General features: G+C 32.2%; 1 protein-coding gene across 1 annotated transcript in view; it reads right to left on the bottom strand.

Annotated features, from left to right (window-relative positions):
* The window catches only part of HGF (hepatocyte growth factor), a 65,695-nt gene that overhangs the window by 10,495 nt on the left and 42,671 nt on the right, over positions 1–12,529 (bottom strand). The window contains exons 9-11 of the mRNA XM_072965435.1: positions 12,311–12,438; positions 6,095–6,197; positions 2,619–2,752 (exon numbers count right to left, since the gene is read on the bottom strand). Of these exons, the coding sequence (XP_072821536.1) occupies positions 2,619–2,752; positions 6,095–6,197; positions 12,311–12,438 (365 nt within the window). The remainder of the gene's footprint in view (positions 1–2,618; positions 2,753–6,094; positions 6,198–12,310; positions 12,439–12,529) is intronic.

The following is a 12,529-nucleotide window of genomic DNA, read 5'->3' as shown; positions in this document are numbered from 1 at the left end:
ACATTCTGTGTGGCTAATGTTTAAAATTCTAAGTGTGTATATATATACAAACAAACACAGGCATTTCTACAGTTCTATATCTGCATTTTGATAATCTTAAAAACATATGTTAAATATTATTTCATAAGCATTTTTTAAAAAGCAAACCTTTGCATGTTTTATACTATAAATATGCAGTGTGAAAATGATTTATATAGTCTTTGTAGTTAAATAAATAAGAACTCAAATCTTCTAAAGATAAATTTTATTAGTCTTTCACCAGTGAGAAAATGTAAATAAATTCTGGCTACAAATATTAGTTAGAAAAATGACAGTGTAAAAATATTTATTGAAATTAATTAATGTTCAGAATACATTGAAATAAAAATGACTGATCTGCAATAGCATTTAATCAAATACTAGCAACACCCTTAAGTCTTTCAATAATACATTACTTTTAGTTTTAAAATGTTGAAAATATGTTTTTAAAACTTTTAAATTATTAGTCTTGTGTCATTTAGGTTTATAAAATCTAAAGTCACAGTTCCCTGAGGCTCTATGGGAACATTTCACACTTAACTTTATCTATGTACTTAAAATTAAGCTACTGTGATTTTTACAAATGTGGAATTCCATAGGGAAAGCAGTAGAACCCATTTTAGAAGCCAGATCATTGATTTTTTTTTTCCCCTTCTTCCTAGGTCATTGGAGAGTCTGTTTACCTCCATTATCCTTAATCATAGAAACTCCACAAAAAGGTACCATGAAATAAAACTAATATTTAGAAAAAATAATCCTTTCATCATTTAAAAACATCTTGTGTGCACCAGATGGGTTGGCTTGTTTGCTTGTTTATTTTAGTGTTGAAACTTGTAAGACGTCTGCTATAGAAAAGATTTTCAGGACCTTAGCAAACCCTAATCTAGGATAAGTAGAAGAACATTAGGAAAACACTAATTAATTTGAAAGGCTATGACTAAAGCTGATGAAATGAAATTATAATCATATGAAATACTACTTATCTGCGAACATATGTTTATTGACTATTATATAAAATCCTTATTAAAAATGGATTAGGAGGTTCCAAGTTTTAATTATAGATATAATTGATTGACATCATATTTTAAAAGTTTGCCTTTTTGTGCTAAAATGTCATGAAATGTAATAGTGTTTCCATTTAAGGTGTGAAATTGTCTCTTTAATTTGACATAAATTATGGAAATATAGATGTGTTTGTGTTTTATGCTTTAAAGCAAAATCATTTCTTCAATCTAATCTCTTTAAAATGGGTATTTTTGCCACTATTTTCAAGGTACTTGCTACTGTCTTGTCTCATAAGAAAAGCATTCTTAAAACAGGACTCTTATGGAACTTATAAAAGTATGTCCTTTTTAGACAAGAAGGCAGGTTAACACAGAGTTTAAAGATATTTGCTATAAACAGAGCTATGAAATATGTAGTATAGTAAAATAGTGTCTTGCTACTAACAGAACTTTTATCTTTTTCACTCAATAACATACTGAGGATATATTTCTATGTCAATATACATTACTTTAAATTAGCGGTGCTCAGTGAGGGTGATTTTGCCCTCCCCAAGGATATTTGGCAATGTCTGGAGATATTTTTGATTGTCATGACTGGAGGGGGAGGTGGTACTATTGCCATGTAGTGAGTAGAGACCAAAGACACTACCAAATGTCATCTAATGCACAGAGCAACCCCCCATAACAGAGTTATCTAGCTCAAAGTGTCATAGTGCAAAGGCTGAAAATCCTGGTACATTTCCCCAAAGTGATTTCCAGACAGGCTTTCTAATACACACAGCAGCACAGTGTTGAGAGAGGCTGATTACTCAGGCCCTCACTAACATTGGGCATTAACAATCACTTTCTTATTTGCCAACTTTTCAGTGGAAATGATTTCTTATGCTTTTATAATTTCACAATATCATTATTATGTTTTCTATTACATTTTAATGTGTTTTCATTTGTTCATTATTTTTATTCTTGCCAATTCACTTTCTTCATTTCTCCTGAGTTATCTCATCTTTTTCTAATTGCTATATAGGCGCTCTTTCATATGAAGTATATCAGACAGATATATTTCACATGTATCTTTTATTTTATGTGGTAATACTTTTCTAACAAAATCATCTTGGGCTCAGAGAAGTGGATGGAACGTTCTAGGCTTCTTATTCTTGGCCTAAAGAACTCAGAAGAAAATGGTAGCACCGCTGTCTCAGCTCTGTTTATGGGACTGTTCACGGGCTGGGGACTTGGCTAAGAGGCCTGCTACGTTCAGAGGCTGAACAATCAGCATTTATTGACAGTGGAGGTGGAAAGGTCTTTCTAGCCCAGTTAGAACTACAGCTATTTAGTGCTTCTGGATTCCAAATAGGAATCTTCTGAGGAATCTTTTTTAAAAGGTTAGCAGAAAAAAAAAAAGATTAGCAGAGTATCTCCTTGTCTAGAGGAGATATGAAGTTGTGTATGTGTGTGTTGCTGTCTGGAGAACATCCTCATCTGGGGATCAACTCCAGCTCTCCTATATTCTTTCCACCTCTGATTAAGGTATCATTTTGAAGGGGAAGCAATATATTTAAAATATTTCACATGAAAAAAATCAATAAATATACTTACAACGAGAAATAGGGCAGTAATCCCAAGGAATGAGAGGATTCCCTGTGTAACACCAGGGACCATGGGCATCATCATCAGGATTCCGGCAGTAATTCTTATTCAGCTTACTAGCATCTGGTTCCCAGAAGATATGCCTGCATAAACAACAAACTCTGAACATCACAAGATGCTCATCTTGTCCAAGAGAAACAAAATGTCAACAGGAAGATATAATCCTAGCACATAATTTCCTTATAAATACAGCACAAGCTACTTGCTGTGAATTTTGGTTATTTTGTTTGAAATTTATTTTGTTGTTCTTTCAGTTTGAAAGCATGCTCTTCAATTCAGGAATAATGCTGAATAATCAGCATAAATAAAATATTAGGAAATTTTGTGACTTTGCTTCTATTTAATAATTACAGTGGTGAAGTACAATATCCCTGTGCATAGAAATGGACAAACATTACCCAAAAAAGAGCAAATGACAAAAAGATCTAAAGTAGAAAATACAAAGAAAATATACACTATTGCAAAAGAATGTTTTTCATGTTTTGGAAACATATGAAGGCATAACACCAGCAACATCACTGTAACAAAGTACAGGATGATATACTGAAAAAATTAATAATAATGTGCTAAAAAAGAATTAAACTGTAAAATTTCACTGGTCAGGTAGTTATAAAATATTATTTTGACATAAAACTGACTAACACTTAAGTCTTTCTAATTTCATATCTTAACTAAGATATAACTTATAAAAGAAAGGCAAGAGTACCACATGTTATTTTATAAGACCATGCCCACCCATATAACCAACATTTATGTTTACCTTAGCAACACTAATGAAGTCAAATTCCACATGGCTATCCTGATCATGTCATGAAAACCGTACATCTAATTGAATTTGTTTTGTGTTATTAATTACCATCATGCTTGAATGTAATTAATGTGTAATTTTTTTTGATTGGGAAAAGCTTGGACATAGAAACTTGGACTATCTTTCCAAACTTAGGTTTTTTTGGACCAGTAACAACAGCAAACATATAGTTACTATGTGTCAGATTCTATTATATGTGACTTACATATGTGATCTTAGACCAACCTAATGACAGAGGCTCTAAGATTATGCAATTTTATATTTAAGGAAATTGAAATTCACAGAGGAAAATTAATTTCTCCAAGATCACATGGTTTGTAAGTAGCAGAGCAGGAGTTTGAACACATAGCTCTTTCCAGAATCAGTATTCAAAACCACCACATGTACTACCTTCTTAGTCATAGGGTGTTCTTAAACCAATGGCACCATGAAAATTAATCATTCATCAGTATCTTCTATATTATTTCTAAGTGACTTTTACTACTTTCCGAAGTCCAACCTAAACTCAATGAATTAAGAGTAATAGTAATTGCAATCCCAAATATGTCACACATTTCCAGTCACATGCTAGTAAATGTTTAAGCAAGGCACTGTGATGTGTCTTTGGCCGGCACAGGAGAGTGTCTTTATTTGTTGTCCTTGCTGATTTCTGTGCTGTAAATACTTCCACCAAGAAATGTCAGGCTTCCCATGTGAAATAATTGAAGGCAGATATGGTACAATTGTCTCTCACAAGTCTGTGAAAACTAGATCCACTCTGTCATATTTTAAAATGCATTTTAAAATAGCAGTGTTGAAATCAGCATTTAATTTTAATCGTGTCAATTCTTGCTTAAAATTCTAAAATGAATCCCTTTAATGCTTAGGATAAAATACAAACATCTTAACACAGCTTACAGGGTGCTATATGGTCTTGCCACTGGAGCGTTTCTTCTCCGTGGACATTGACCAAATTGTACTCTTTCATCCTTATCAAAGTTATTTCTGATTTTTAAACACTTCAGTTTTGGGGCTTCTGGACAAACTACTTCTTCTTCCTGATGTACATTTCTTCCTACACTTCCTTTGACCAACTCCTACTTACCATGGATGTCCCAGATAATGTCCCCTCCTCTAGGAAGGCTTCCTGACCATCTAAGGCTGGTTAGCACTTTTTTTGCATTCCCATAATGTAAAATATGCTTTTCTCATGTTTTTTATAATATGTCATTGGCATTTGCTGCTTTCTGATATTCCATACTAGGGAGCGAGATCCATGACAGCAGAATTCCGCTTATCCTTGAGGTCCTAGAGCTACAGCGTCCAGTACAGTAGCTACTAACCACATGTGGCTGCTGAGAAATTGGTTATGTGGCTAGTCTAAATGAAAGGTGCTATAAATATAAGCATACACCAGATTTTGAAGCTTTAATATAAAATATATAAAAGATCTCATTAATAACTTTTATATTGAATACATATTGAAATGAAAAAGCTTTAAAAATATTAGATTAAGTAAAACATTATTAAAAATAATTTTGTTTATTTTTACTTCTTTAAATATGGCTACTAGAAAACTTAAAAATACACGTGTGGCTTACATATGTGAACTGTATATTTATGTTAGAACTGCTTTAGACCTATCAGTGTTTGTGAAGTAAATTAATTGAACCAATATCATCCACTAGTGAGTAAATTCTTAAAGATAATAGAAGCTTCAAAGTGGAACTGGGGGCAAAATAACGCAACCTCTCAGATCCTTAAATTCTTATTTACGCATATAGAAATATCTTCCACGTAGGATTATGATGGTCAAATAAAATAACTCATATAAAGCAACCATGTTGTAGGTGCTTGATTAGGTTACACTGCCTTTTTCCTGTTATCCTAGTGCATATATTCTGGGATATTTACCAAAAATTAGTTCTATGTCACAACTATGTCTCATACTTCTTTTGTAATTTCACACACACTAGCACTATCACTGGGGTCCAGTGGAAGATAACTGCTTTTGTTGTGAATATGTCCAATGTCAAAATCTCTAATTCTCTGAAATATATAGATGTTTCTCAACTGCAAATTTATTCCTTTAATTACAGAAAAGATGTGTGTGTCAAAGTAAAGCTATAGAAGGAAACCTGTCTCGGTAAGTTTTTAGTGGTTAAGTGGGTATTTAAGGTATGCATGTACATGAAGATGGTCACTTAGTTTTTTATGAACTAATATTAATAATTAATTATGAGAACATAATAATATAATGTAGTATTTAAATTGCTAGACTTGACACTTAATTATACGCTATCTAATCAAGTTGTTATATAATTATATTCTCAATCTGACCATATTGTTCTTTAAGGTGGAGCCAAAATGTATGTCCACTTCATATTAATGTTCCCCATGGCACCTATTACAGAGCAGAACACACAGTAAATGCTCAATAAATATGTGCTGGATTAAATCATTTATTTAACAGTTTTTGCTACACAGAGAGAAGATACTAAACTAAGTTGCACAGAACAATCAGTCTAATGTTTTTATTAGCTCACTGTGATATATAAGAGAATAGAAATAGCAATGTACCTTAGTAAACTGCTGTTATCACTACAAACTATATATTGAAAGAAAGAAATTTACACACCGGTGTAAATCTTCCATGTTCTTGTCCCACATCGAACATGTTAGTCCAGATCGTGTTTTGGATAAATTGCCCATATAATTTTTGCCATTCCCACGATAACAATCTAAACGTAAAATATATGGAAAGAAGACTAATGAATACTAGGGAGTAAAACTATTTTTAACAAGCATATGAATTCATGAAAACCAACCTAAAAATTAAAACAAAGCACTGAAATCTGTACAGAGACTTAACTATCTCACTAAAGTATATTTGTAGCCAAATTTTTTCTTCACAAAATGAAAGTTTATTCATCAAATTACAAATTCAAAAAATTATCTAAGAAAAAATTAAATGACTGGCTCTTAGGGACACTAAAGAAATGAGAATTTTTAGAAACATCTATATTTCCCAACATTTTCTTCTGAAAAATTTTGCTCCACAGAAAAGTCACAAGAATGATATAATGAGCACACATATCCCCATCACATTAGTTGTGTTTTGATTTTTGTCTTTCATGAGATTGACATTCTGTCACCTAAGGCAGCTGTTTTGTAGATGCTCTTTAGTTTCATTTTGTCTGATTATTTTTTTCATGAATAAACGCAAGTTAAAGACAAATATTGCATAGCTGATATGTTGTCCTTTTTACAGCATTATTTCATGTGACATGTGATATTAGTTTGTTCCTTTACTGCTGATGAGTTCAATAACTTAGTTAAGTGATATGAAGGAAAAACTTTACTTTGTATGTAAAACGAACAACAAAATAATTTATCAGGGCTCTTGAGACTGAGTAAACATCCTATTCCCAAATTTTCACAAAATGGCTTAGGCATACTTTGATTAATTTTGCATGAATCAGGTATTACTTTGTTTGCTATGTCGTTTTAAAAGTAATTATTTTTTGATTTTCTACATTTCTGTCTTTATGAAGTAGCACTAGCAGTAGGAGTAGTATTACCACTAGTACTAGTATTACAAGTAGTGAGTAACATGGACTCATGGATTCTCTTTTTATTCAACATGATCTGTAATCTATTCCTGTTGTTTATTTTGATGTTCGACTTGTTCCAAATAGCCAACGGAAGCCACTTTAAAATGGCTCCTGTGTCTTTTATCATGTTCCATGTGGTTTTATTTTTCACTTTATTTCATTTGAGCAATTTGTGTTCTATCAAACATTTATAGAGGTGTCCATATACTAATTTTTTAAAATCATAAGAAGTCAATTTCTTCCTAATATGTAAGTTGCAGTTCTACATTTGAAAAGAAACATCATTCCATATTTTGAAATAATACTGCATATTTTAAAAACGACTGTTAAGCATTCCTATTTTAATATGAATAATAACTAATTTTGACTATAAAATGTTATCTACAAATGTACATTGACATTAAGATTATTCTGTTTTAAAGTTGGTAAACCATAGTATATTATCATTGGTTTTAAATGTGATGTGTGATTAGAATAAGTAATAGATCCAAACCTAATACAATTTTTAAGTGAATAATTTAATAATTTATTCAGGAATTAGTTAACCTAGTGAGAAAGAAATATAAGTATAATAAATATATTCAAATGTAATGTTTTTATATCCATGGATTACATGTTTGCAATACCAGTCTAAGAAATTTTGGCTTAAAAATGAAAACTAAAATAGGATAGGGTTTGATACAGATAACATAGCAATTATTACTAGACACAATAAAATTAATTTCAGAAAGCATTAATTTGTAAAATCCAGTACTTCTATATATGTAGAATATACCAGTTAAAATATTTTCTTCTGATAATGCTATTTTTTTGTCTATATTAGTAAAGTTTAAACTCTTAGGCAGTAAACTTTTTAGATAGGCTCTTACTGAAGTAAGCAATTTGTGCAATGCAATATATTGGTACTGCTCTTTTATTCATCTTTGTTTTTACATCTATGTTTTCTGTATTAGAAAAAAATATTCCTCACCACTACCACCCTTTTATTTGAATATGAGCTATGAGCTTTTTTTTTTCTTAGTAAACTCTTTATTTTAGAATAGTTTTTAATTTACAGAAAAGTTGTACGTTGGTACAGAGGGTTCTCAGGTACCACGCAGTCTCCCCTACATTTAACATCTTATATTAGTATGATAGATTTGTCTCAACTGTTAACCATACTGATGCATTATTTTTAACTGAAGATCATATTTGGTTTAAATATTCTTAGTTTTTACCTAATACCCTTTTTTATGTTCTAATATCCCATGTGATACTGCTTTACATTTAGTTGTCATGTTTTCTAAAGCTCTTCTGGATGTAACGGTTTCTCAGACTTTCGTTTTTGATGACCCTGAGAGGTTTGAGGAGAATTGGTAAAAAGTTCTGTAAAATGCCTGGGTTTGTTGATGTTTTCCTCATGATAAGATCTGAGTTATGGGGTTTTGAGAGGAAGACATGAGATTCTGAGCACTTAACTTGTTGGCAAAAGATATTCCAGCCTCACCTTGTGTTTTTCTTACCCTAGGGTTGGAACCTTCAGCTTCTCCAAGGAGCCTTTATTAATGTTGGTGATGAAAGGTAAGGAGAAGACAAGAAGAGGGGACAGCTGTGCTCATTCCTATTTGGTACCATCGTTTCTAGTCCCTTGCAGTTGACAGAGCTATGCAGAGTGTGTGTGTGTGTGTGAGTTCACGAGCAATTGATCCCTCTAATTCCATTCTGGCACCCTAGTTCTTCCTCTCCTCTGTTTCATTTGTGTATTTTGTTTCTCCCACAGTGAAAACCTGATTCCAGGTAACATCAATATATTTGCTCATTTTCTCAAATTTAAATGCACACAAAATAATTTCAAAGTTGCTACATCCTAATATTAACAGCAAACCTACACTTTAAAGTTCAAAATGCATTTATAGTTATCAAATCTTATCATCTTTCCAGTGAGGCCATCTATGTTTAGAAGTTGTGTTTAAAAATTATTTCGAGTTTTTCCTTCTCTGTAGTAACAGTATATCCATTTGATATACAAACAGGCACATTTCTGTGTGTTTTTTTTCCATATTTCTTGAGGTTACTTTTGAACACTTAAAACATTCATATTGGTTAATATTCAAAACTATATGAAAGTGAGTACCCAGAGAATTCTCATTTTCCCTTTTGCTTCTGTGTCATATTTCTACTGACTAGCCACCATTACAAGTAATAACCAATTTCATTACTTTCTTGTTTATAACTCTTTTGTTTTTTTCACTTTTTTGGCAAAACTGTATGTATCTCTATATGTACAAATATATATAATATAAATATACAGATTATTTGTATACATATTCTATATATGTATTATTATATGCCATTCTTTACTATTAGTAGTAAATCCCTTTATTTGTTACTAATAGAATACCAAATATATATTTGAGTGCCTTTTTTTTTCAAGTAACAATATACCTAAAATCACTTCATATTAGTTTTATCATTCTTTTTGAAAATTCATAGTATTCCATTGTGTGATTTTGTCAGAATAGATTTGAGTTGTTTTCATTGTGTTGCAGCTACTACAGAAAATGCTTCCATAAAAAATGTGTGCATATGTTTTTGCATATTGCTGGAGCTGTATATTCGGATAGTGCATTGTTGGGTCAAAAGGGGAATTTATATGTAATTTAATTATTGTAATATTCTGTTCCATAAGAGATTTACCATTTTGCACTCCCAAGAGCAGGGTGTGAGAGTTCACTTCCCCATAGAGCTTCAGCAAAAGATGGTGTTGTCAAGCTTTTGAATTTTGGGGAATTTATATTTGAGAAATAGAAGTCTTGTATTATGAGAAATCTCAATGCTTTTATTTTGCTTTTTTCTTATTATATGTGAATTTAAGCATGATTTTAATGTGCTTAAGGGAACTTTATATTTTTTTAAATAAATCTTTCTGTTCATGTATTTTTCCATTATTTATTTTATTTTCTATATTTTACAATTTCACAGTTTTTATGTATTAAAAATATTTTCTCTTTATCTGTGACATGCATTTTAAAACTGATTTCCAAATGTGTCATTTGTCTTTTGAATTTAAATATGATGGGCTTGTTTATGTTTTTTGCAATGGTAGGTTTTTTTTTTTAACATTTTCTTATTGAGTTATAGCCATTTTACAATGTTGTGTCAAATTCCAATGTAGAGCACAATTTTTCAGTTATACATGAACATACATATATTCATGGTCACATTTTTTTCAGTGTGAGCTACCACAAGATCTTGTATATATTTCCCTGTGCTATGCAGTATAATCTTGTTTATCTATTCTGCATGTGCCTGTCAGTATGTACAAATTTTGAACTGCAAAACAGAAACAGACTCATAGACATAGAATACAAATTGTGGTTGCCATGGTAGGTTTTTGATTTAGCTTATCATTTTTTTTCTTTCATTTCCCCTAGACTTTCAGTGTCAATTAGAAAGCATTTCACCACATCTGGCATGTTGTTACATGTATCAGGTATGATATATTGTTAAAGAAAAATAATATAATATATTGTTAAAGTATTAATGAAAAGGAGAAAGCATGGTGCAATGGAAAGATCATTTTAAAGAGACTTTGAGTCAATCCTAGCTGTCCTAATTTGAGAATTCAGGGAATTTATTTAAATTCCATTAAACTAATTTCTTTATCTATTAATGTGTAGATTTATTATATAAGTAATAGCATCAGCCTAACTTTAAAACCCCAAACTCTCCTATTCTGTTATCTGATCCTTTAGTAACTGATACATGTACATGAAAACATCTTGATACCTACCAAACAATTGTTCTCATTTGCCTCTATCACTTACAAAGTATCAGCAATTGTTTAAATGAACAAGGCAGGACAGAGAAGATCAGCTGGCACCAAAGTTTCCTTAATCATTGGTTTCAACTTTACGTCCAATTGACCTTAAAGTGTGCCCAAGAACAGTGAAATTGATTGAAATAGGGCCTCATTCCCTTTTCCCTCTACAACTGTTTTCAGAGTTGTTCACAACAAATGGCACTGGAAAAAGTTAGGGGATGGAAGAAGTATGTATAGGGCAATAAATCTAGGAAATGAAGCTTTAGATTTGGTTTGGACTTCTTAGAATGATTTAGGGCTGACCATGGTCATGACCATCATAATTTATGTGAAAGAATATGATTATTTAAAAATCATAACTCCCAATTCATTATATACCAATAAATGCCCAGAGCCTGACATTATTATTAACTTTTGACAAATGATTTTTTAAACCCATTTCAGTGAGGCTTTTCTCAACTGCTGCTCCCTGAAGCAGTTATTTTCAATGGTGTCTATGTTTCCAAGTACAACAGTGATTTGTCCCAAACCCCACTGCTACATATTATCTCCACTGCTAACAACCAGGTCTGCATCACTCTCCTCTCTTGCCTGCATTACTGAAGCAATCACCAACTGATTCACCTGTTTGGCTCTTGTCAGTTCTGGCTGTTTTTCATAATACAGCCAGAATCATCCAGTTAAAATTTAAGTCAGACTGATCATTTAATTTCTTTTCTCAGAACCCTACAGGAGTCTCCTCTCTTTCAGAATAAAAGTGTAAATCCTTCCAGTTCCTACATAGCCTATGCAGTTTTAGCCCAACTGCTCCCTAACCTCATCTCCTGCCTCTCTCAACTTTGCTCATTCTGTACCAGTCACAGTGATGTGCAGTTTCTTTCTTTTAACTTTTCATGCACTCTCCCATCTCATGCTATTTTCATTTGCAGTTAATTCTACCTAGAATGCTCTTTACAAATATACTCATGTGGCACATGCTGCGGCCTCACTTCTTTCAGGTTCTCCTTAAATGTCAGCTTAGTATGTAAGATCCTCTCAGACCATTAGAACATAAAATAGCAACATCCTCCTTTAACTCTGGGACATTTATCTCTCTAGCACTTACCACACACTGACGTTCTATCCCCACTTCCATTTTAATTTCGTTTGTTTGTTTGCTGTACATTAGTTCTGTGGGGTCAGAGAATTTTGTTTTGTTTACTGGTATGACCCCAGTACGTAAAATCGTGCCTGGCACTAGTATACACTCAAATAAATAAACAGATGTTGAACAAATTAATATATAAAAGAAATCCAACTTCAGACTTGGGTGATTTTGTTTGCTAACCAGCAAAAACAGTACAACAAGAAATAGGTCTTCCGCTCTAAAAATGTGTCCTCCCTTTAGGCATTTCCACTGAATTTAATCATATCCACCCTGCAAAATGTCAGCTATTACCTTGTCCACTTGACGCGTCACATTTTGGAATTTGGGAGCAGTAGCCAACTCGGATGTTTGGATCAGTGGTAAAACACCACGGTGACTCAGCCCCATCTGGATTTCGGCAATAATTTTCTCTTAGGTCCCTATTGAGAATAAGCACGTTAATGTAAATGGCCATACTTCTTACACTGGTGAAATCAGTGTTCTTACGTTTCTAGAATCCCAGAATGTATG

The sequence above is a fragment of the Vicugna pacos genome, chromosome 7, assembly GCF_048564905.1.
Source record: "Vicugna pacos chromosome 7, VicPac4, whole genome shotgun sequence".
Classification (NCBI taxonomy): domain Eukaryota; kingdom Metazoa; phylum Chordata; class Mammalia; order Artiodactyla; family Camelidae; genus Vicugna; species Vicugna pacos.
Note: the sequence above shows the minus strand (reverse complement) of the source record. Positions and strands in the feature narration are given on the sequence as shown.